General features: G+C 41.8%; 2 protein-coding genes across 2 annotated transcripts in view; one reads left to right on the top strand and one right to left on the bottom strand.

The window, feature by feature from the left end:
• LOC311247044 (retinaldehyde-binding protein 1-like) overlaps positions 1-789 on the top strand; it is a 10,335-nt gene extending 9,546 nt beyond the window's left edge. Inside the window, exon 7 of the mRNA XM_084337337.1 lies at positions 1-789. This exon is cut by the window's left edge and continues 547 nt beyond it. The gene's annotated coding sequence lies outside the window, so the exon portion shown is untranslated.
• A 17,256-nt stretch (positions 790-18,045) lies between these two features.
• The window catches only part of LOC311247365 (monoacylglycerol lipase ABHD2), a 73,529-nt gene continuing 64,403 nt past the window's right edge, over positions 18,046-27,171 (bottom strand). The window contains exon 11 of the mRNA XM_084337740.1: positions 18,046-21,978. Coding sequence (XP_084193866.1) covers positions 21,764-21,978 — 215 coding nt within the window. The 3' untranslated portion in view covers positions 18,046-21,763. The remainder of the gene's footprint in view (positions 21,979-27,171) is intronic.

The raw sequence follows: 27,171 nt of genomic DNA, 5'->3' as shown, positions 1-27,171 counted from the left end.
ATATGGTCATATGATAATGGAGCTCATAAATGGTTATGAGGCATATGGTCATATGATAATGGAGCTCATAAATGGTTATTATGGGGCATATGGTCATATGATAATGGAGCTAATAAATGGTTATGACTGAGGCATACAGTATGGTCATATGATAATGGAGCTCATAAATGGTTATGAGGCATATGGTCATATGATAATGGAGCTCATAAATGGTTATGAGGCATATGGTCATTATGATAATGGAGCTCATAAATGGTTATGAGGCATATGGACATGATAATGGAGCTCATAAATGGTTATGAGGCATATGGACATATGATAATGGAGCTCATAAATGGTTATGAGGCATATGGACATATGATAATGGAGCTCATAAATGGTTATGAGGCATATGGACATATGATAATGGAGCTCATAAATGGTATGAGAACAAACCGGATTTGGTTCTTCTTTGCCTTAATGAGGTATAGCATCTCTGGAGAGCATTATTGTGCCTGTAGTCTTAAGTCATGAAAATGTTATAGAGTGTAGCAAATGTTATGAGTCTTGTATATTATTGTCTCAGGATTGTATTGTAGAAAGGTATAAAGACAAAATAGATGACGGATAAAATAACCCTGAATTAGATAATCTGTGGGGAAAATCCAACAAAGACAATAGAAATGTCCTGATGCAGCGCCATGGGTCAGTTACTCTGTCTCTATACAGCCTTGTGTGTGTCAGTCACATGGAAATAATAAGAATGGACAATTTTGACATTCAGTCTTGTTACAATCATCTGAAAATTGCATTGGGATATTAAGATTCATTCTTGACTCCTGCTTTAGGATTGTTGTCACTTCTTAAAATACCAGAAAAAAAACAAATTGTATTTTCAATTAAATGTGAATTAATTATTTGTTTGATTGTCTTTTTTTGTAATAACTTGCCATGTCTTTGTTGATATCCCCTCGTTGGCTGATGCTCAAGTTTAGGTGTGACATTTTGAGGTCACAGATATGTACATGAATGCATTTCATACAAGCTGTTAGATTGGATGTGGAGTGGAACTTCAATAAAAAGCTTGATAAATGGCATGTAATACCACTTGATTACCACAAGGGGACCCCATAACACTATAAGTAAACAAGGTCCATCTCCTGAAGCAATTTCCATTTTGTTATTCAGTGCCATTATACAAAAATATTCATGCACTATGAATATTTGTGGTAAACAAAGCCAACTTCCTCCCAGCCCTAATAGGCCATAAGGTGAAGGCTGTATCGTTTCATTCCGTTTCCACCTCGGCGGACTACTCAATTTTCACTCTGGGTGAAATACACACAATTGTTAATAAGGGGATGCAGACCAGAGAAAGACTTTCGTCTAGTTTACATCAGGGTCCCCCATTTTCAATTCATCGTAACATTTATGACATACATGACATACAGATAAACAGTAGGCCTACTGCTACATCCAGACATGTATGACATACAACTAAGATATACAAATATACAGTACTGTTTAATAGACAGAGTTTCTAAAAGAGAGTATATACATTTGAGGGGGAAGAAACTGTACATTGGAGGGGGGGGGGGTGTTTACAGGGGCCAGTTTCGAATTGCAGCCTCCCGTAGGTGCTCTTTGAGAGCGGTTTTGAAGGTGGGTAGGGAGTCACATTTATTTTACGTTATGGGTAGGGTGTTCCACATTGATGTGGGATAATTGCGAAACGTGTTTAGTCCCTTAACATCTAAGAAGGGAGATCCCCCCTTGAATGGCCCTTCTAAGGTTTCTCTCCTCCACACTGCCTGTGGAGCTTTTTTCCCTATTGTTAGGTTTTAGTGAGTTTTTCCTTACCTTCGCGTGGGGTATGTCTGGGAGTGCTTGCATTCTTTCATTTATTTGCATTCATCTAAAAATGTTTGGACCTTATGGTGTTCTTGTTCTGTTCTTGACTTATTGTTATGTTTTCTTCTTGACTTGTTTAAAGAAGACCTGTACGGCCCATGGGGACATTAACGTGTGTTGTCGGGCCTTATAAATACATTTGATTTGATTTGAGCCGAATTTGAGCCGAATTTGGGTAGAACATGATTTGTGGAACTCCCTCTGGTATAAATAATAATAAAAAGTTCTCCATTTACAATCCTGCCCGTTTTGTGCAATCATAATTTTAAAGACTAGATCTTTCCTCGCGAATGGATACTTAGTCATGTAGCGTAGTTTTATTTGACGTAATTGGTGCGAGTTCGGTCACGTATCTTGCGCTCGACCAATAGCAGCTCTCTTTTTTGCCAAGTTACAGACCACAAGACATTGTGTAAACAGTAACGTGATGTTAGCATGTCATCCTAACATCCTACCCTACATTCAAGGGTACTATGACTATGCTTGCGCCTCATGGTACTAAAGCACCTCAAAGGTGCTAAAAACAAAATTACAAACATCTCAAAACAATCTGGTCAGACTACTGCTTGACCTTACTCCTAGAACCCACCTCACCCCTACCCACTTTGACAGCCTGTTAAGCCTTAAGGTCCCCCTATAGGGGACCCTGCTTTTCTTTGTCATAATAATAATTAGATCCCCAATTATCATATCATGGGGTATCATTGGAAAGCCACACTCATTGGCTACAACCCTGTGCAAAGATTTTCGAGATCGCCAAATGATTGACGGAACTAGAGCCCCGGGAGTCGGGGGTGGTAATGTGTACTTTTGCATACTTTGGGGCACGCCTCACATATCGGCATGTAACTCGAGAACCGCTGAACGGATTTTGTCACCTGAAAGGGCAATCGACAGGCAAATAGGGGTTTAATTCTATCTATATATTGTATTAAAATAAATGCACACCCGAGCCACTAAAGGTCGGCAAAGAATCGTCCACATGTGGGCCCTTGGATGTTAAGTTAAGGTTAATGTTTTTAAATATTTTTTTTTGTAGCAAAGAGTAAAGACCATAACCCTATCAAAAACAGTAGTCAAAGTGTATATTTTCATTTTACCGATGTTTTATACGATTTATCGGAAAATGCTAATTATCGTAAAAACCGCAAGGAAATGACTAAATCCAGATTCAACCCTGCCATTGGAAAGAGGATCATTTTCCCTATCCATAGATGTATGATTTGGCCATAATAAGGTCAAGGTCAAGTTCAAGGTCAAATATGAATTTATAATTAAAATCGATTATCATTAATTACTGTATCTACAAATCCTTCTGTTTAATCATCTTCCCTTTATTCATTTGCTTAGATTTTTGTACACATGATCTCAATAAGGTGGTGAATGAGCTCAGTGAGCATTTTCTCCTACCCGTATCAATTTTTGATCAAAGATGCAAAAATCATAAATCATAATTTATATTCTCCTTTTCTTCATTACAATTTACTCAGCCTAGTAACAGACACAATATTTCTGACACTGGAAATACATACCCCCAGGTCCCTAGATGTTCCTAGATACCAAGAACATGCAAATTGACCTTGCAGAAGTGGAGCAATCTTACATTTACTTAGGCATGTACCTTTAGGCGAAAACGGTCTACAGATTAACTAGGATGGCTTAGAGTAGACGACAGAGTACAGCAACTTGCAATGGGCCTGGTCTACAAGATACACTACACGACCAAGGTACCCATGTACATGTCAAAATACTTCACAAAGGTCAGTGAATACCACGATCACAACACCAGAGGGAGCTCCACAAATCATGTTAAACCCAGATTCGGCTCAAACAAGGGACTAAACACGTTTCGCAATTATGCCACCTTAATGTGGAACGCCCTACCCAAAGCTGTAAAGGAATGTGAATCACTACCCACTTTCAAAACCACTCTCAAAGAACACCTACGGGAGACTGCAATTCGAAACTGGCCCCTGTAAATGACCTAACCCAACCTCCTCCAATGTACAGTAAATGACCAAGTAATGTATGGTTTCGTCAATATTCGAATGTACAGTTTTGCTTGTACAGTTGTACAGTGTCCCCCAGCCACCCCTCCTACCCAACCCCCCCACCCCACCCACCCAACCACCTCCAATGTACAGTCCCCCCCCCCACCCATCCACCCACCCACCCAACCCCCCCACCCCACCTACCCAACCTCCTCCAATGTACAGTTTCTACGTCAAATGTATATACTCTCTTTTCTAGACTCTTTTTGTATCACAAACAGTACTGTATTTGCAAATCTGTTATGTCATAAATGTATAGATGTAGCAGTACTGTCTATCTGTATGTCGTGTATGTCATTGTTACGATGGGGTTGCTAAATGAAGGTTAGAACACAGTTTGCAGAGAGGGAACGGAGGCAGAGACGAGGATCGATGCTTGGAGAAGGGAAGTTTACTTGTGAACCAAGTGCAATACAAATAACATACTGAAACTACTTACAACACTTCACAATACAAAACAACAAAGCACTAACACTTACTAGAATAAAAACAGGGCAACACGACGTGGACAGGAACGGGGGGAAACTGGAAGTATGTCGCCACGACAAGGAGAGGAAGACACACACTTAAATACCCCTACATTTACATTTACATTTAGTCATTTAGCTGACGCTTTTATCCAAAGCGACTTACAAGTTCTGTACGACAAGCCATCAGGAAGGGCACAACTCTATCAGCTGAGCAACAATGTTCATCAAAGTGTTGAGTGCTACAGTGTAGGTTAGTTTATTAGGACAAGTGCATGACAGTACGGTTAGTTAGGGATTTTTTTTTTTTTTTTTTTTTTTTAATTCAGATAATGGTTGAAGAAGTGCGTCTTTAGTCGACGGCGAAAGATTGGACGTGATTCGGCTGTCCTAACTGGGGTGGGTAGTTCATTCCACCATTGTGGGGCAAGGACTGAGAATAGGCGACTTCTCTTTGATGACCCTCCCGGAGCTTGGATAGGAGTAGGTCTGAGGCGGCCAGAAGATGCAGAGCGTAGGGGTCTTGAGGGTGTGTAGTTAGAGACCATTGACCGGAGGTAGGCGGGAGCGGTTACCTTTGCCGCACGGTATGCTAGGTCGAGGGCCTTGAAGCGGATTCGTGCAGCAATGGGGAGCCAGTGCAGGTCCCTAAGAAGTGGGGTGACATGGGCCGACTTCGGTAGGTTTGAGATCAGGCGGGCCGCTGCGTTCTGAATGAGTTGAAGAGGCTTAGTGGCAGTGGCCGGGAGGCCAGCGAGCAGTGCATTGCAGTAGTCGAGACGGGAGATGACTGTTGATTGGACGAGGAGTTGGGTGGCTTCTTTTGTCAGGAAGGGGCGTATCCTTCTGACGTTGCTCAGGAGGAATCGGCAGGTTCTGGTCGTCGCTGCGATGTGAGCAGAGAAGTTCAACTGGTCATCGAGGACAACACCAAGGTTCTTGGCGGTCGGGGACGCAGTCACAGCTGCATTCTCGACTGTGATTGAAAGGTCGGTTAGGGGGGAGGATTTGGCCGGCAGGTGGAGCAATTCTGTTTTGCTTAGGTTCAGTTTGAGGTGGTTGGACGTCATCCAGGCTGAGATGTCGGACAGACAGGCCGAGATCCGCACAGAGACGTGGATATCTGAGGGAGGGAAGGAGAGGAAGAGTTGAGTATCGTCGGCATAACAATGGTAGGAGAAGCCATGAGACGTGATAATGTTACCCAGTGATTTAGTGTAGAGGGAGAAGAGAAGGGGTCCTAAAACCGAGCCCTGGGGGACACCCGTCCGCAGGGGGCGGGTGGCCGACAGGGTCCCTCTCCATGACACTTGGTAGGAGCGGTCATTGAGGTATGATGACAGCCATGTCAGCGCAGAGCCAGCCACTCCCATTCCTGCGAGGGCCGCAAGGAGGATCTGGTGGTTGACTGTGTCGAAGGCTGCAGATAGATCTAGGAGAATCAGGACAGAGGAGAGGCCTTTCGCTTTTGCTAAGTGAAGTGCCTCTGTGACCGCAATGAGGGCTGTCTCTGTGGAGTGACCAGTCCTGAAGCCTGACTGATTAGGGTCTAGGAGGTCATTCTGTAAGAGATAAGTAGTAAGTTGGTTGGATACAGCACGTTCAAGTGTTTTAGAAAGGAAGGAGAGAAGAGAGACAGGACGGTAGTTGCCTATGACAGTAGGGTTCAGGGTTGGTTTTTTTATGAGCGGCGTGACTCTGGCTTGTTTTAGGGAGGTGGGGACCACCCCCGAGTTGAGTGAGGAGTTGATGGTTGCAGTTAGGAATGGGAGGATGTCTGGTGCTATGGTCTGGAGGAGTGGGGAGGGTAGCTGGTCCAGCTGGCAAGTAGTCGGACGGTTTGACGTTACCAGTGTCAGGGTCTCTGCTTCTGTAATGGGAGAGAAAGATGACAGAGTGAAGGATGAGGTTCTCGATTCAGCATTTGGAATGGGTGGGGGTTGGGAGAAGGAGCTGCGGATGTTCTCCACTTTTTCCTCAAAGAAGATCGCAAAGTCTTCGGCAGAGAAAGATGAGGGAGGGGGGGGTGGGGGGGGAGTGAGGAGGGAGGACATGGTAGCATGCAGTTTGCGAAGATTCTTGGCAGAGGCCTCGATCCTATGGTGGAAGAAAGAAGCTTTGGCATTAGTGATGGTTTTGGAGAATGTTAACAAGAGGTTGTGATATGTGTCGATGTCAGCAGTGAGGCGTGATTTTCTATACTTCCTTTCAGCTGCTCTCAGGACCTGTCTTTGTTCTCTCACTGGATCTGTCAGCCATGGACTGGGTGGGGAACGGCGGGCAGGTTTCTCAACGAGGGGACAGAGCTTGTCGAAGGAGGTTGCCAGGGCTGAAAGGAGGGTGGAGGTTGCCATCTCTGTGGAGAGAGCAGAGAAGGTGTCACTCAAAGGTAGAGCGGATAGTATGTCAGAGGAGAGGGTGGAGGGGGATAGGGAGGGCAGGTTGCGTCTGAGTGAGACTGTTTGAGTTGGGGTGAAGACCTTTCGGTTAAGCATGAGAGTTAGTGAGAAGGATATGAAGGAATGGTCAGATACATGTAGGGGAGTTACCGTGGTGTTAATGATGCTGGAGTTACGGGAAAATATGAGATCCAAGGAGTTGCCTGCTTTGTGGGTGGGAGGCATGGCAGTGGGAGTCAGGTCAAACGATTGTAGGAGGGAGACTACTATGACTGACTGAGATGAGTCAGGCAGGTTGAAGTCGCCCAGTAGAAGGAGAGGGGTACCATCTTCCGGTAAGGAGCTAAGAAGCATGTCCAGCTCATCTGTGAAGTGATCGAGCGGACCTGGAGGGCGGTAGAGTGTAACAATGGTGAGATTGAAAGGATTAGAGACAGATACTGCATGATATTCGAGAGAGGAGAGTGACAGTTCTGGGAGTGGTGTTACGTTTGTAGCCCATGAAGGAGATGTCATGAGGGCAGTGCCTCCACCCCGTCTGGAAGGTCGAGGTGTGTGAGTGAAGTTATAGTTTGTAGATAATGCTGCAGGTGTTGATGAGTTATTGGGGGTTATCCAGGTCTCAGTTAGAGCCAGGAGCTGCAGATTTAGACTATGGGCGTAGGCAGTAATGAAGTCAGCTTTCTTGACTGCTGATTGACAATTCCATAAGCCTCCCCGTACTGTGACAGGTGTATTAGTGGCTGTAGGAGGGTAGGAGAGATTAGCTGGGTTACTAGCAAACTGTCGTGGATGGGTAGAGTCAGTTCTGGAGGAGCAGATTGTGGATATAGGTATGAGACACATTGTATTGTCGAGAGTGGCAGGGAGGAAGTAGAGAAGTAGCAGTGTGGGAGGGAAATATAGGATTATGGTGTACTTAGCACTGGGTGGATCGGTGGATCCCTCGGCGGTGAACTCCAGGATAACTCCTCCTCTTTGTCCCTCTTCGTTTCTCGACGCTTCGCTGACGCTACACCAGCAAGCCTTTAAATCACTATCACTAATTAGTGCTGTCTTAACACCTGGCCCTTAATGGGGGCACTTAACAAAACAAAATGGCCGTTTTAAACACGCCCCTTTAATCAAGTCAGCTGGTTCCTCACTTTTAAGATTCACTAATAAACTTAAAATGGCTTACCCTAGTTTTCAGTATAAAGCAATGTTTCTCAGTGAGAGTGTCCTGTCCTTCCTTAACAGAGCCCAGTACAGAGTGACTTCAACACAGTGTGGACCTCTGCTTTTAAACAGGGCAGGCTCTTAATGGCTCACTCAGCAAATCAGATGCTACTAGTAAACAGGAAACAGTCCCTTAATGGGGGCACTTAACAAAACAAAATGGCCATTTTAAACACGCCCCTTTAATCAAGTCAGCTGGTTCCTCACTTTTAAGATTCACTAATAAACTTAAAATGGCTTACCCTAGTTTTCAGTATAAAGCAATGTTTCTCAGTGAGAGTGTCCTGTCCTTCCTTAACAGAGCCCAGTACAGAGTGACTTCAACACAGTGTGGACCTCTGCTTTTAAACAGGGCAGGCTCTTAATGGCTCACTCAGCAAATCAGATGCTACTAGTAAACAGGAAACAGTCCCTTAATGGGGGCACTTAACTAAACAAAATGGCCGTTTTAAACACGCCCCTTTAATCAAGTCAGCTGGTTCCTCACTTTTAAGATTCACTAATAAACTTAAAATGGCTTACCCTAGTTTTCAGTATAAAGCAATGTTTCTCAGTGAGAGTGTCCTGTCCTTCCTTAACAGAGCCCAGTACAGAGTGACTTCAACACAGTGTGGACCTCTGCTTTTAAACAGGGCAGGCTCTTAATGGCTCACTCAGCAAATCAGATGCTACTAGTAAACAGGAAACAGTCCCTTAATGGGGGCACTTAACTAAACAAAATGGCCGTTTTAAACACGCCCCTTTAATCAAGTCAGCTGGTTCCTCACTTTTAAGATTCACTAATAAACTTAAAATGGCTTACCCTAGTTTTCAGTATAAAGCAATGTTTCTCAGTGAGAGTGTCCTGTCCTTCCTTAACAGAGCCCAGTACAGAGTGACTTCAACACAGTGTGGACCTCTGCTTTTAAACAGGGCAGGCTCTTAATGGCTCACTCAGCAAATCAGATGCTACTAGTAAACAGGAAACAGTCCCTTAATGGGGGCACTTAACTAAACAAAATGGCCGTTTTAAACACGCCCCTTTAATCAAGTCAGCTGGTTCCTCACTTTTAATTACTACTAATTATCATTGAACACACCTGGCAGGCCAGTCTAAAAACATAGAAACAATAACATCAACTAAACACTAAAGCAAACTCACAACACAAAACCAAAACAGTGAACCCACATCAAACGAGGGAAGGGAAAATCAACGACAGCACACACCATGACACCACATTAATCATAGTATTAATCAAAGTCAAAACATTAGTCAGCATGTACAAAGTGCTGGCCCGCACCATCTGCGGGTGACCACCAGAGGGTGGTAGGAGACCATTGTTCACCTCCTGTCTGTGGTCTTGATTCTCCAAGGTCTGACCTGACCTGGGCGTGTGACAGTACCTCCCCCCAAACGGGGGGCTTCCAGACCCCCAAAAATATCGTCCGCCCACGGGCGACGCAGGACATGTCATATATGTTATGATGATGAATTGAAAATGGGGGACCCTCTGGTCTGCATTCCCTTAACAATTGTATGTATTGAGCTGTACTGTACTGTACCCATTCTGCAATCTGTTAATAAAGTTTTCAATCAATCAATCAATCAATCCACGGAGTACATCTCGACGAAAATGGACAAAAAACACACACGCAAAATAGGTTTATAAACAATGTTATATGCATATATGCTACTTGCTATAGGCAAGCGATACAGCTGTGAAACGGGCCATAACGTATGTGTTATTAACCATACTGTACATTTAAATCATATCCCCTTCTCTCTACACCAACAACACAGCATTGCACACGCTGTGAAAACGTCTTGAATGTTTCAAAATGCAGTTAAAAAAAAATCACACCAGGGGAGCTCCAGTAGCTCACCACGTACCGCGAGCGCTATTTCGGCGCCGTGGACAACCGTGCTCGCCACGGATCTGGGGTTTAGCGAGTTCGAATCCCGGACTGCAGCCGTGCCTTTCCCAGAGTGTCTTCCCCCCCATCTGAACCCTTTCAGCCTGTTTCTGTCGGTCATCCTTGACCAGAATAAATGTGATAAACACATAAAAGAGCCAGGGGAATGGCCAAAGTTAAAAAAAAGAAAAAAAAAAAATCACACCGATACATGACGTTGGGGATTATGATCATTATGATCTTTTGATCAAGATAGTTAATCAAAACACTACACCATCCCCTTGATTTGGAATAATGTCAAAACATTTACAAATCAATAAGTTACTCAAGAGTCATTAACCTTTTTATTTTCCATTTAAAAACAAAATAGAATGCAGGTACAAAAATGTATTCAAGATTCAAGAGGTTTATTCGTCACATACATACACAAGTTTCAAGTTTGTTTATTATTTATCACAATAAAATACAGGTACGATGAAATGCTTGTTTCTGTATGAGCCCCTGAGAGTGTGCTTCATACAGTTAAGAAAAAGTAAGTAAAACGTAAGTAAAGAGGAATATTCAATATACATTGAATACCTTTTATTGGTTTACAAAGCCCTAAATGGTAAGGCCCCTGCTTACCTAGCAGACCTCCTCACCCCCTATACCAACGCAAGGGCCCTCAGATCGGCTGATAAGGGTCTCCTAACCACCCATAGGTCTAACTTCAAGTCTAGGGGGAGACGTGCTTTGGCGGTCGCAGCCCCTGACCTCTGGAACAGCATCCCCATGTCCATTAAATCTGCCCCCTCCATCGAGTCTTTTAAATCAAAACTCAAAACCCACCTATATCGCCTGGCCTTCCCTGACTCACTTTGACTCTTGCCGTACTTGTTGACGTGTTGTTCTGTTTTTCCTTTGTCTATCCGTTGATTGTTTTTTTTTCTGTTTATTTTATACTTTTCTTTGTTCTTAGCTTAGCTATGTGAAGCACTTTGGTTGACAAGCGTCATGTTTAAACGTGCTATATAAATAAATTTGATTGATTGATTGATACATATACAATATACAATACAGAGTAAAATGAGTAAACAGTGAGGTGTGTGGAGAGATCAGTGTCAAACTGATCTCAACAAATACAAACAAATCACACTACTACTGTACAACCCTAATCCCCTCGCCCTATACATCCCAACCCCAGTCCACACCCTCATCCACCACCACACTTCCCAGGCAACACTGATGTTAATAATCCTCACCACTATCATCTGAGTCATCATCCCATCCCATTTAGCCCCATCCTCGGTTTCCTTAGAAACATTTGCACAGTTTTGGCATTGACAAAGATCTGTACATGGCAGTTTTGCAGACACACATGAACATCTTCCTGTCTCACATTTTCCTTGTTTGCAACTGCAGTGGACTACCTGCAACACACTATCAGGGGCCGGATTTGTAGTCATCCAGGTCACTGTTAACTCCCCATCCTCGACGTGCCACCCATTGCCAACGGGTGAAGGGGCACACATTATAGCTTTCAATGAATGTCTCATTATAGCTGCTTGGTAATTTGCCCTTTTGCAGTGTTGGTACAATGCGTCACTTGTCGGGGGCATAGAGAGTTCTGGCAAAGCTGATGATGCCATGCAGGTCTAGGGTAAAACTGCTACCCAGTTCTGTAAATGCAGTCAGGTAGTCCTTTTTTCACAGGCAACAGACCATTTTTACCTCTTGCCCTTGCCATGAAAGGCACTAGTAGAGTCACAACCTGAGAAGGTATGGATCATCCCAATAAGTGCTGAACACACATTGGTGGCAAGGGCTGATGACACCTTAGATATGTCAATGATCCTTGTTCTGTTGCCAACTCCTGTGAAAAAATACAATCTACATGGGAGTTCTGCCTGCATACTTGCAGCAATCACTGCCACATCTGTATCAGGGCTCTTGATAACTAAATTTGTATAGATCTGTGCAGCATGTTGTGTGTGTATAAACACCCTGGTGTCACATTCCTCGTGGTCACATGTTAGATCATCAACAGCACAGTTTGTGAAACGTTTGTTACAGTCACACAGTGACACAGCTTTCCATGTGCTATGTACAAGCTGATGTCCCTGCCCACAAATATGGTAAGATCAGCATCTTGCCACGTAACATGAAGGAATTCAGCAAGTGCCAGTAGCTGTTGCAGTTGATTTAGGCAAGAATCTGGTGTACTCTCTGTAACAGGTGACATCGCACCTCCAAGGCCACAGTCTTTTTCTTTCATTTCATTCTTTCATCAAGGTATAATAACTCACGCTGCTTCCGTTTCTTCCAAAGTCCCAGTAGCTGTTGCAGTTGATTGAGTCAAGGATCTGGTGTACTCCCTGTAACAGCTTTGTGATATCGCACCTATCAGCAACAGGCTTTTAAAAAATAAAATAAAATCTTGAATCTTGAATCTATTTTTGTACTTGCATTCTATTTTGTTTTAAAATGGAAAATAAAAAGGTTAATGACTGAGTAACTTATTGATTTGTAAATTGTTTGACATTATTCCAAATTAAGGGGATGGTGTAGTGTTTTGATTGATTAACTATCTTGATCAAAAGTATGTGGGTCTATTCTTTTTGTCATTATACTATCCACTGAACTGTTTGTGTCCAACCTCAATCTTTAGAAAATTGTACCAGCATCTTTAATATTGCAGGTTGGGAATCACAAGGTAAAGTGTTTTTGATACAAATTTGCTGCATGCATCACGGATTGTTTTTAATGAGATCCTACAAACAGGAAACTGGCCGGACACATGGAATTCAGCAATCATTAATGTTATACCTAAAGAAGGAAAATACCTGACAGACTGTTCATCGTATAGCGGCATGGTGGTGTAGTGGTTAACACTGTCGCCTCACAGCAAGAAGGTCCAGGTTTCCATGATGCCAGTTACCCAGGTGGGGTATCTCCCAGGCCTTTCTGTGTGGAGTTTGCATGTTCTCCCCGTGCTCGCAAGGGTTTCCCCCCCGATAAGATAAACCCAATGGAAAAACATGCACAACAACAAGATCGCTAACGCTGTGGCGTCCTTGACGAAGACGGACAGGAGCACTTGGATTGGTCCCCTAGCGTGGCTCACGTTGACGCCTGTCAGCTCCCGGCTGCCCTTGGGGTGGAAGGACGACGGGATGGGTTAATCGCAGAGACAAATCGCATGCATGCCGATTAATGACCTCTGAGCAGGTCCTAAATTATTATTATTATTATAGACCAATATCCCTCTTAAATGTAGATACAAAATTATTCACATCAATTATAGCAACCAGACTCACATATACTACCTAATATAATTAACCTGGACCAAACAGGATTTGTTAAAGATCGTCTCTTAAGCAACAATGTGCGGCGTACTCTTAACATCATTGATTATGCAGTACAAACAAAGCAACAAATGTTGACATTGACGTTAGATGCTGAAAAAGCCTTTGATCGGGTGTCATGGCCCTTCATATTCGGAGTATGTGAGAATTTTGTATTCCACCAAACTTTTATTAAATTGATTAAGGGAATATATAAAGAACCTAACGTAAGAGTAAGAGTGAATGGGACACTCTATGAATTTTATTTTAAAAAGGGGGACAAGACAAGGGGACCCATTATCGCCCCAAATATTTGCTTTATGCATAGAACCCTTAGCCGAAAGCATAAGGAAAAATAAGATAAAAGGTCTCACAATAAAGGAAGATGAACATAAACTAGCACTGTACGCGGACGGACGACATCATAGTGTATCTTACAGATATATATAGTTCACTACCAGGGTTATTAGATGAAATTACAAACTATGGGGTTCTGTCTGGAATCTGGATATAAGCTTAATTTAAATAAAACTGAGGCTATGTAAATAGGTGGCCACTTGGAGAAAGACTTCAAAAAACAGTTTAACTTTAAATGGGACCGGAACAAAGTGTGATATCTGGGAATAACTATACCTAATAACCTAGAACATCTACATCAGTGTAATTATGGACATTTGGAGAATTCTGTAAAGGAAGATCTGAATAGGTGGACAATTGTACCTCTCACTTTATTTGAAAACATTTATATTATTAAAATGAACATCTTGCCACGTTTTCTATTTTTATTCCAAAACATGCCATTATACATAACACTTATGTTTCAATGTTTGGGAGGGGCTGTTGAGAAAATGTATATGGGATGAAAAGAAGCCTAGAGTCAAACTCAAAATCCTGCAACAAAAAAAGGAGAGGGACTTGCATTACCTAATTTAATTAATTATTATTACGCAGCACAGGTAAAACCGATTTTAATATGGATGAGACACGAGATAAGACCCAAATGGAAGTCAATTGAGTTGAATTTAGTGGAATCACTCAACACATTGATCTTCTCCAGTTAAAAAAAGCACAGATCAAAATACACAATTACTCTATATATAACATTTAAAATCTGGAGGAAAATATGTAAAATAAATAAAGTTAAGGAACAAGAAATTATCTGCTTAACACATTGGCGGCCACTGGGATGCGTCTAATATCACTCTAGACCAGTGGTTCTCAACTGGTCTGGCCTCGGGACCCAACATTTTCCTTAGTCATTAAGTCGCGACCCAAATTTTTTAACCACTATGATTTATTTCAATTTTCTTTTTTGCAGTAATACGCAATCTTTCATGCACTGTTAAAAACATGAAATAAACACAAAAACTATGGCTAAAAACCCAATGAAATAAAATAATAATAAATAATATATGCTTCTTAGCAGATTTCTTAGCTTAACATAAGACCTAAGTTTGGGGGAACTAATGGGATAACTGGGGTTGCAACAAAAGTGCAACTAGGGCTAAAAACCCAATGAAATAAAATAATAATATTTAATAATAATAATAATAAATAATATGCTTCTTAGCAGACTTCTTAGCTTAACATAACATACCTAAGTTTGGGGGAACTAATGGGATAACTGGGGTTGCAACAAAAGTGCAACTAGGGCTAAAAACCCAATGAAATAAAATTATAATAATAATAAATAATATATGCTTCTTAGCAGACTTCTTAGCTTAACATCCCAGGGAACTAATGGGATAACTGCAGATGTTGTTTGCTCCTGACAAGAGTCTCAAAGTCTGGGGTGATGGTAGACAAAGCAACTCTGAGGTCATGCTCAATGTCCAATCTGTTCCTCTGCTTTGTCTTCAGCTGGACCTGAGCTGAGAAGCCACTTTCACAAAGATAGGTAGTGCGACCCACCAGTTGAGAAACACTGCTCTAGAGACGACCAGGATATGTAAACAGACTTGGGGCTGTTTGTAGAGCTAAATCTATACGTTATAGTTATTGCTATCTGTCCATTCTCATTGTCAATTGAGACCATAAACCGTCCCTTCAAAATGGCTTAAAGAAAAAAAAAATCTTCAATACGTTCTCATTTTATAGCGCCGTGAATATAAGCGTTATACGGGATTCCGGCTAAGCTATATTAAAAATAAATGGGAGAAGGAACTGAAAACAAATATACCAGATAATGAGTGGAATCAAAGTTTAAAAGATATCTTCCATTACATAAAATCACCCTTTTGGCAGGAATATGCTTGGAAAATAAATCGAATACAGTATATCCAAATTCACACAAAATAATCCCAGTTGCTGGAGGGAATGTGGGGAGAATAATGCTGACCATACACATATTCTTCACATGTAAAAAAATACAAATCTACTGGTCAGATATTTTACACATAATGGAACAGATGTTTGAGAAAGTGGGGTATTTAGAAAAATTATACTGTTAGGAACACGCCCCAAAAACCTACAAAAAGAATTATACCCTTTTTATTTATTTTGAGAGCTGCAGCACGTAAGCAAATAACAAGAGCTTGGAAAAAACGTGAATCTCCCAAAGTAAACAAGTGGTTAGAAACTGAAGAGGACATATATAGTATGGAAAAGGTAACTTACAAAATCAATAAGCATGAAAATATGCTGGAAAAAAGATGGGGTTTCTTTAAACTATAGAAAGGTATTAGACGACAGACAGATCAGGCTTTGAGATGAGTTTTTTTGTTTGTTTAACCCTCATGTTGTGTTAGGAATTGGCACCACTGTTGACCCGGGGTCTAACTCAGTCCTGACCACTAAAAAGAAAGGAGTATCACTCAATATAGTTACCGTACTTTTCGCACTATAAGCCGCACCTGACTATAAGCCGCAGCAGCTAAATTGAATGATGTGTACATATATAAGCCGCACTGGACTATAAGCCGCATGTGTTTTAATGTTTAATTACCATATGTAAGGAGTGGAGCCTGCGGCTTAATTTGACTCAACACGGGAAACCTCACCCGGCCCGGACACGGAAAGGATTGACAGATTGATTGCTCTTTCTCGATTCTGTGGGTGGTGGTGCATGGCCTCTTATATTGAGCTTTAAGTTCCCACCTCTACAGAGAATAACTCCCACCTCTACAGAGAATGACTCCCACCTCTACAGAGAATGACATTGGGACACAATACTGTCGGACAAATAACAAGAATTAACTCATTTACAAGTTGTATTAAGTTTAGCAAATAAGGATAAATAACATTTCAATGCAGTAAAAAAAGCAATATTTAGATTTTCGGGTTTTGTCCACATATAAGCCGCACCGTTATATAAGCCGCAGGGTCGAAAAATGGGGAAAAAAGCTGCGTCTTATAGTCCGAAAAGTACGGTAATACTACATCCTAACTAACATTATATGCATTCATAATCCCATTGTAATTTGATTTTATGGCCCCCAAGACACATCATGTCCCTTATTTTTAAGATGAAAAAGAGGTTGTTCAATCATAATATACTAAATGTGAAACCCATAGATAATGTTTTCTGACTATAATAGAACAATATTAGAATATAACTTCTGAAAAAAAAGTTTAGCATATTTATTATTATTTTATTTATTTATATTTAGTATTTTTATAGTATAGTTTTACCTTGCCGGGTCAAGAATGACCCTAACACCACAGACGTACCTTTTTTTCTGCAGATACCTTCAGAATTTTCAAAATGGTGAAACATAGTTTTGTTGTGCTTATATATGTGTTGTGGAGGATATCATAAAGCCTTGTTCTAATAAAATCAACTACATGGTAGTCATTACATATTATAACCTTGAAACGGGTCGCTGGAGACCCTAACACCACACCACATAAGGGTCAACCTTTATTTACGCAGGGTAGGATCACTGAGCACAGATGCTCTTTTTCAGGAACGCCCTGCTTCACATTCACACAGTTCCATTCACACCTGGGAGCTGCCCAGTACAACCACAGTCTGACACCATTGGCCACTGAGCAACTCCACTGCAGTTGGGGGTTAAGTGCTTTGCTCAAGGGCACTTCAGCGGCAGATTTTCCCTGCCGGTCACAAACCCGCTTCTCTAACCTTTAGGCCACTGCTGCCCCACCGCTGAGATGAGGATTTAAGTAACATTAAACAGTAATAGAAAACTAGAGTAGTAGTAGTATTTTTGATCTACTACTCAATTGTTGAGGAACATTTTTCATCTATTATTATAATTTTTTATTTTATTTGTTTATGTACGTGGGGACAAGTAGGGATGGGTGTCACTATGGATGGATGGATAGGTTTACCAGTCCAGGATCAGTAACATCTATACTGGTACTCACTCATTTGTTTATGTGTTTTTGTATGGGTGAAGGGTAAAAAAAAGTGTCAAGATTTAAGATATACATATGTACATTTGTGTGTGTATGTATGTATATGTATGTGTAACTATGTATATGTGTGTGTACATAATACTACACCTAAATGTAGAGTGACTTCATTGACACAATAAAGTATAAAAAAGAAAGTATCCGTTCGCGAGGAAAGATCTAGTCCCGACTTTAAAATTATGATTGCACAAAATGGGCAGGATTGTAAATGGAGAACTTTTTATTCCTAAATCGACACCAATAGATCTTTAGCCCAGAGTGAAAATTGTGTAGTCCGCCGAGGTGGGAACGAGAATCGTTTTCTAGCCACTTCTCAGCCTTCTCAGTACGGCCTATAAACAGTCCTCTATACGAGAGTTACATTTCAACATGAGGACACAGCTAACACAGACCGTACAGTAATTCATGAAGACAATGAAACACGTTTTTTCTTACGAGAAAATAATTTATTTTGAAACACATTAACCATATTTTCTCAAATCATTACATCACACACCATTGGTTTTCTTAACAAAAAAACACACCAGTGATCTGAATTAATAACGTTGATGTTGTATGATTACGTTGGTGACAAAAAATGTATATTTCCACATAGTAGTAGCCACATCCCGTTACCGCCTTTATGCTTTGACATGGTTTGTAAACACAAAAACAAAACTGAATGAAGGTTAGAATGAATGTGTGTCGCGGGCAAACAGATTATTTGTTTGAATACAGTTTGTTGGGATCGCACCCAACCCCCACCCTGAATGTCTTGGCATTTAGAATAAGCTTCTGATCTTATTAAAACATCTTTAAACAGAGAACCCATAGTCATTTTTGATAAAAACAATAGTTTGACACTCCAGGGTTAAGGTGAATACATTTTCTTATCAATTATAAAATAACACTTCACATTTCCACTCTCCAGAATATAAAAATGGACCTTGCATGTACGATTTATTCCCCCTAAAACATTCCGACATCTTTAGCTTCCCTCTCAAATGGGAATCAACTCCCCCCCAAAGGTTATTGCCTTTATGCACTTCAAATTGTCCATAGTCCCTTACAAATTGATATAAGTATATATTCATACATTTAGTAATTTCCCCCCCGCATTAAAGTGAAGATTGGTTTTGGTTTGGTCGTCCCGAGAGGTGGTGATATGAAAGAGTGTGTCGCCTCACTTCATTTATAAACACTCAACACTCTTTGACACATTTGCACGAGAAAATAATAACAAAAACAAGAAGTCACAACAATACAAAGTACAAAGAAATACACAAAATAAGGGGAACAAAAAAGAACTTGAAGTAAATACATCCAAAAACCTGCATTCCTGTGCAAAGTTAGGGGAGGAAACATCCAGCTCTGGTGGAGTCGCAGCATGAGCTAGGCTTGTGCTGGTGCGTTTACTTTTTTATCTCATTCTACTTGCCAGGATGTACAGTATAACTGTATGACACTGCTTTTCTAAATCGGGCCTGCAATGAATTATTTCCCAACATATTACACATTTTGATCTTACTGAAGGCCAAGGACACGATGAAGAATGAGCCCTGGCTTGTGACATAGGCAGCCGCAGTGCGCTCTCCCAGTCTACAGATGGCACCACTTAGTTGGGGTTAGAGCACGAAGGAAGGGTGTCGCGCTTCAGACTAGGAGCCCTCACAATGTTTCTACCAGCACTAGGTATGAACTGGTAAGAAGACCTTTGCCTCTGCCCAAGTCGTCTCTGATACACTACAGTCATATCACTGGTTATCAACCGACCCATCTGTCTTCGTTCTCTTTTCTACTGAGAAAATAAGTTCTTACTCACCCGCTGAAGCAGGGTTATGAAAACACCCACTGGTCATTGTCATCTCACAGGATTTAAAACAAGACAACGTTGTGATACACTGCACTGCATTTGATCATTGTGAGTTGTTGTGCTCCAGTACTCATCCGAAAACTAGTATTTGCCTTTAAACCTTCAGCACTAGCTAAGTTATTAAACCTTCAGCACTAGCTAAGGTATTGAAACAAGATATATGGTCCCTGGCAGCTTTTGTTTTAGTTGTTGTTGTTGTTGTGCTCTCCAACTGGATGTGAAATATATCTATGGCGACCAATATTATACCACTAATAAAATACTACCTTTTCATGGTGACATTTGGTTTAGCGCTGGTATCCTTAGCCCTCCTACTCAGTACGCCTCAGAGCTCCAATCTGAGTATCATGTGCATCTCAGTCCATACGTTGACCATATTCACACAGCGTTTTGCCCTTATGTCATGCTCAGGCTGGGAGTAACACAGCTGCCATGTGTGAATAATGGTCACAATTGCAGTTGCCAGCAAAGGTTTCACCATCCCATGCCGTAGAAATGTGTCTATGTTAAAACAGTTGAGACTGAAGCGGCATTAATGGGTAATATTGTCTTGAGTGCTGGTTGGCCACAAGAGAATATATCCTGAATGGAAACCAGTGTCTGTGGCTTGGCAGTAGACTGTGTTGGTTCTAGGGCTGAGGCCATCGTTGGAAGTTTCTCAATACAGAACAGAACTGTTGCGAACAGCTTCCTTTATTGAAGTGAAACACGTGTTTCATTATGCAAAGTGTTTTAACAAAAATAATCAGCTCACTGTAAAATGATAATACGGTCAACTTCAGAATCTAAATAAAAACACATGTCCATATTGCAGCTAATATCGGGCATCTTTTGATGTACAATAGGTGTCATTTTTCAATAGCCAGCCCTGCTCTGTGCTGTAATGGAATGATAGGATGCCGGCCATATAGATCTGGAGCTGATCAAGGGCAGAGGACTGAGTAGGTTGGGCTCAGAGGACAGACAGACAGACAACAGAGAACCACAGGGTCTGGTCTGAACACAGGGATCATTTGAGTCTTCTAACTTAGAGCAGTTACAGACCTCTCTCCCTCCAGCTCATCCTCCAAGAGAACCAGAACTACAACATCATTCATCTCCAAAAACAAAAAACTTAAAAAATAAAAATAAAAAAAGGATTATTATTATTATTATATTTTTTTTAAAGAAAATCCTGGCATACAATGTATAAAGTGCATTGAATAAAAAGTAACAGAACCAATTACACAATAGGAATGTGCGCACGGGTCCCATTGAGGCTGACCCCAGGTCAGGCCTTGTAGGCAAAACAACTGCACTGCTTTCTACCTTGGGAGGCAACAACGTACACCTTCCAACACTTTACAGTGACTAACAAAGATCATCTCAACATGACTGGGGGATAATAATCAAAGATCATCTTAACATGATCTCCGAAATCATAACAGGAAAATTCCACCGTTAATAAAGAAGGAGCTACGATTCACCCAGCAGTACATTTAGGGGCAGATGGACCAATGAACAGATAAATTAAATCACACACACACACACACACACACACACACACACACACACACACACACACACACACACACCAAACACAAATGCTCACTCACAGGTTTTTACTCTTGGTGTGTACACACACACGGCTTGCTTATATGGTATCTGTGAGTTACGTACATTGTACAAAGAGGCTGTGGGTGATTAAGACAGCAGACTAGGCTATTAGCCTTGGTGGTGATAAAGCAGCTAGCTGCTCCAAACATGTATAGTAGGGGGGGGGGGGGGGGGGGGGGGGGGTCGTCGACCACAGCATCATCTCTGTGTACTAAGAGTCTTCTTCTGTGCTCTTGTTTTTCAAAAGGACTACTCATCTAACACGACGCTCTCTTTCTTTGTTTCGCTTTTCGTTTAGGATGCCACTTCACCTCTTTTTCTTTCTTTCTTTCTTTCTGTTATTTGGTCAACAAGGCCTTCGTAGCCGTGGTCCGCGTGCGTCTATCTAGGGAAGTGCGCTTTGTTCCCCTGTAACCATCCCTTACAACAGATAAGAGCATAAAGGCAGTTAGTAGTCATTTCTTTTTTCCAGTTCCTTCACATAATAAGGTGGCGGCGCATAGAAAAGAGGGACGTGGGTAGTGAAGGCATGGGTACAGAGAGGGTGGCGGGAGGGAGACAGTGAGCCGGAGGAGAAGGCAAAGAGGAGAAGAGGACAGTAGTTCAGGTTTGGTTCGGGCCTCTGCTCTGTGCTGGGTGGCCAGGGGGGTCGTCAGAGATGAGAGAGGGAGGGAGAGAGAGAGAGAGAGGGGGGTAAAGGTTAGGCCTTCTCCTCCATGCAGGTACTCGCGCTCGGCAGGTGGCTGCTCCGTTGGCACGGTGGCTTCTGCTTCTCCCATTGGCACATGGCGTTGGCGTATCCCACGATCACCTTGTCCATCCAGGTGAGCGGCTGGGGGAAGAGCACCGCCCCCTCGAAGAAGCCCAGGTGGCCCCCGTGCAGCGTCAGGGCGAAGATGACGTTCTGCTTCTTCTCTGGAGGGACACACAGCAAGCACAGCACTGGTGTGGTTAGTGGAGAGAGAGAGAGCGAGAGAGACACGCACTTATTTTTTCTGAAAAAAAGTTTTTGTACCTGGGGTGTTAACCGATTCACCTCGACAAAGGTCGTTTTCATGCTGAAACCTTAGTAATGTGTATTACGTTCATGTACCTCAGCTATGATAAGAGGCTGTTCACATCTTTTTGTCTTTTTTTTATAGAGGAGTGGTCCTATGGTGCACGCCACAGTCACCTTCCCTATAGAGGAGTGGTCCTATGGTGCACGCCACAGTCACCTTCCCTATAGAGGAGTGGTCCTATGGTGCACGCCACAGTCACCTTCCCTATAGAGGAGTGGTCCTATGGTGCACGCTAGGGATGGGTACCGAATTCGGTTCTTTTGAGGTACCGAACCGAAACACGTCGGTACTACCGAGTATCGATTCAAGTGAGATACCAAAAAAATAAATAAAATTTTTTACCTTTTTTCTTTTCATGTCAACGTTCACATGCACAATATATGCTTACCTAGGATTTGACTTGATTCAACAACAAAGCAGTTGGAGCAATGGCAAGCCGAAAACGGTCGAAATTGTAGTTATTTGAAGTTAGAATTTTTTTTTTCACGACTGAGGTAGGTAAATAATTATTTTTAGACTAAAGTACCGAAAAAAGGTACCGTTGGGTACCGGTATCGATTCACAGGTACCGGTACCGTATCGGTTCAAATGTGAAAGGTACCCATCCCTAGTGCACGCCACACACAGTCACCTTCCCTATAGAGGAGTGGTCCTATGGTGCACGCCACATTCACCTTCCCTTCCATATAGAGGAGTGGTCCTATGGTGCACGCCACATTCACATTCACTTTCCATATAGAGGAGTGGTCCTATGGTGCACGCCACAGTCACCTTCCCTTCCATATAGAGGAGTTGTACGCCACATTCACCTTCCCTTCCATATAGAGGAGTGGTCCTATGGTGCACGCCACATTCACTTTCCATATAGAGGAGTGGTCCTATGGTGCACGCCACATTCACATTCCCTTTCCATATAGAGGAGTGGTCCTATGGTGCACGCCACATTCACATTCCCTTTCCATATAGAGGAGTGGTCCTATGGTGCACGCCACATTCACCTTCCCTTCCATATAGAGGAGTTGTACGCCACATTCACCTTCCCTTCCACATAGAGGAGTGGTCCTATGGTGCACGCCACATTCACCTTCCCTATAGAGGAGTGGTCCTATGTTGCACGCCACATTCACCTTCCCTTCCATATAAAAGGTTGAGTGACGCAATGGTCAAGTTTATGCAATGATTAGGCCAAAAGACAGCTTCAAGGACCATTTAGACACATTCATTTAGACACGTAAGACAATGAGTTTACCCTAATTGACAATGACAACGAGCAATTTCATATATAGAGGCACATTAAATAAGAATAAAGAATGAAAAATCAGCTAAGACAGTTACACGTTGACACACAGTGGTAGGAGATCATACTTTTAAATGCATAAGAAGGATGAACCTTCAGCTTTAGAGTCAGTTAGAGGGCATTCCAGGTGTTGGAAGCATTAAAATAGCAGTTTTTCCTAGTTCAGAGCAAATTTTTCCTAGTTCAGAGCAAACTAGAGGAGCCCTAAGAACCAACCAGTCATTTGAATGTGTAGAATAGGTTCCAAGATTCCATTCCAACAGTGTTGTTGTGATGTAAGAGGGACATTTACCAATAAGGGCTTTACAAATAAACAAATACCATTGATAGTTACACCTTTCAATCAGAGAAGGCCATCCAACATTTCATAAAGGACACAGTGGTGGGTATCATACCTGTCACCAGTAATAAATCTGAGGGCAGAATGATAGACGGAGTTGAAGCTGCAGCATGCCTATAAATCATATCACCATAGTGCAAAATTGATAAGAAAACAGCTTCAACAATCCTCTTTCTACTAATTCAAGATTGTGCTAAAGAGTGCTAAAAAATAAGGTAAAAATAGATCTTTTAAAAAAAGGTATAAGATATATACAAGGCACAGTGAGTAACATTGCACGTTCCGATTCACAGTGTTTACAATATAAATATGAAGGTGACAATGGGTTGAAAATGGAGGACCCTTATGTAAACAAGACGAAAGTCTTTTTCTGGTCTTAATCCTCTTAGCAGTTGTTAATATTGAGCTATTGTTATTTGGTCCGTTTTTTTTCTTTCGATTTTAATATTCTATTCAATGTCACAGACCTGTATGTTGCTGTTAAAAGGCATACTGGGACCCCGAGGGTGCAGTACCGGACATATCCTGCTAGATGGCAGTGTCGCCCACCCTTTGAAACCTTATATCTCACCCTGTATTACACTTAAATCCATCCGGGCACTAAATTTAGACGGAGCCGAGTAAATCGATTAATCCGACCACACTTGTGCCAAATTATGTCCGGGACCAGATGGACACCAATACTGGAAATCGCGATCAGACAAATTGGAATATTCTTTTTGGAATACCCCCGATCAAAGGTAAGGACTATCTGACATCAATTTCAGCTTGATCCAACAATATTTTCATATCGATCCAGCTGATCAGCGTCTGTAGTGTTCAACACGAATGCCGTTACTGTTGTCGTTACGTTACGAATGTTGTTACTGGCCATCAAAGCATAAAAAAATGACCCCCCCCCCCCCCTTTCATGATGAAACATAATACCTATAGTATTATATACATTTGATTTGGAAATAGCAGCGTGACCAAGCAAGAAACACCAACGCTTATAGTAGAATACACGTAGCGCCCTATAACTCAGCTTTTCAGGAATGATCCCGGATCACTCCTAAACTATACTTATATTCACCACGGGATAGCGTGCAAACGTATGCATGAAATTTTTTCTCTTTTTTGCATGTTCGGAAGAAAGTCACTGTCAAATTACTATAATATTGTCTCCTTAGCTATAATATAGAATATAGATATAGCTCTACAAACAATGTGACACACCCCTATCTTTAAAGGGTGGCATAATTAAGTAGAATTAAGCATGGAATACGTTAAACTAAATGACAAAACCCCTTAACCTTAAAAACTAATTACAACCCTCTTAATTTAAATTAAGCTCTTTAATTTACCCTGAAATGACTGATTATGGTGTTTAACCACTCTCAAAGAGCTCCTACGGGTGGCTGCAATTAGAAACTGGCCCCGGTAAATGTCAAAATCCCCCCCAACCCCCTCCAATGTAGTTTCTTCCCCTTCGGATGTATATATATATTTTTTTATGATCTCTTTTTCTTACACAGTTCCGTATATTTGTATGTCTTGTATGTCATAAATGTCTTGATGAATTGAAAATGGAGAAGCCTTATGTAAACAAGACGAAAGTATTTTTCTGGTCTTCATCCTCTTAGCAATTGTTAGTATTGAGCTGTACTGTATTGTACCCATTCTGCAATCTGTTAATAAAGTTTTCAATCAATCACTCAATCACAGCAGCGGTTGAAAAGTGTCTTTTGTGATTCATACATAGTTCGGGGGAAGGGTGACAGTGAGGTCACAGCAGCAGTCAGGTCAGAGTGTCTGCCTGGCACTAAAGCAACAGAGGGGGGGGGGGGGGTCACAGCTTGGAAGCAAGAATATCCACATGGAACAGATGAACATTTCTCATCGAGCCACAAGCAAAGATATTTATACTCAGTGACTCTATCAATGTTAGAACCTCTTATGGTAGATTATGTACTTCATCATAGTCAACATTTCGGGCTCTGGAGAAGAGCATAGATTTAGTTTTAGCATTGAGGACTAATTTAAGGCGCCGGTTACACCTTTCGTTTAATTTTTGTTTCATTGTCAGATGAGTTTCGCCGCAACGTAGCAGCCTCGAGTCACACTTTCGTTTTTGTCACCTGAGCACAGTGATGTAGTACACTGCCAAAGCAGTAGGTGGCAGTAGGTGGCGAACATGAAGGCAATTTCAACCAATCAGAACTTGAATGTGCCAATACACTTCCTGCAAAACCTGCAAAAGAAAATGTCAACAAGGCGGGCGCCTATGGGCGCCACCATCTTTTGCCTATTTACCCAATGCAGCAATTATTTTTCAGCAAAGTCTAATAAAAGTGCAATAAACAAAACGGATACATTCACTGTGTGTTCTGCCTGTCATTTGTTGATGAAACAAAACTAACATCAACACAAGTGACCACCAAGAGCGGATAGTTTAGTCTAAAAAAAGATCGGTAGCTACATTGTTAGCTGCATGCTAACGTCAATGGAATTTGCCATTATAACAGTATAGCATTGTGGCTAGAAGCTAACGTTAGCTCACACTAGTTAGCCAGCACCAAACTGATGATATCGGGAGCTATCAGTAGTTAGATAACATTAGAGACAACGCTGTGTGTATTAAACAAAGGTGAATAGATGACTGGGCCATTTTGTTTAATGCTTGTTAAGTTGAAAGAGGAGCTTTGAGCTAACAGGGTCTGATAGCTAACACTAGCTCATGTTAGCCAGTGGCAGTGCCAATCGGTAATGCTAGCAGAATGAATGGATGTAAACTTTATTTAACATATTGCATATGGGTACAATACAATACGGCTCAATACAAACAATTGTTAAGGGAATGCAGACTGTTGTAGCTTGGACTGGGGTCCTTATAACAATAACTTGACAACACATAGTAGCTGCAGCTATTTGGGACAGCTCTGCTGTCACCGGAAGGGCACGCAGATGGTATCTACTGCGCATGGGCGTTTTCGCAACAACGGCTCCGTGCAGACTACACGACTGTTGTCGGCGAGTTTTTGGCGCTACTCCAAAACGCAAACACAATTTAGCGTTTCAGCTAGAGCCACAACGTATCCGCCAAAAAACGCATTTCTGTGTAAAAGGGACATCAAACGTATTCAAACGTATTCAAAAAACGACCACAAAAACACTAGTGTAACAAGCACAGATTGATAAAAGCTTCCTGAAAAACATTAAAAGGAAGCTGCAAGTTCTCAGTGGCCAACTGAACAGTGTCAGCGATACAGTACACAATAGTATCGTCTGCATACAAATGTTCATGACAGTCATTCAAAGACGAAACAATATTAATATAAATAGTCAAAAGGTCAGGACCAGCCCTGAACCTTGTGGCACACCTTTAGTTACGGACACAAATTCAGATTGAGCAGGACCCGATTTCACACACT

Source organism: Notolepis coatsorum (assembly GCF_963971535.1).
Source record: "Notolepis coatsorum genome assembly, chromosome: 20".
Taxonomy (NCBI): Eukaryota; Metazoa; Chordata; class Actinopteri; order Aulopiformes; family Paralepididae; genus Notolepis; species Notolepis coatsorum.
This window is presented reverse-complemented; position numbering and strand designations above follow the sequence as displayed.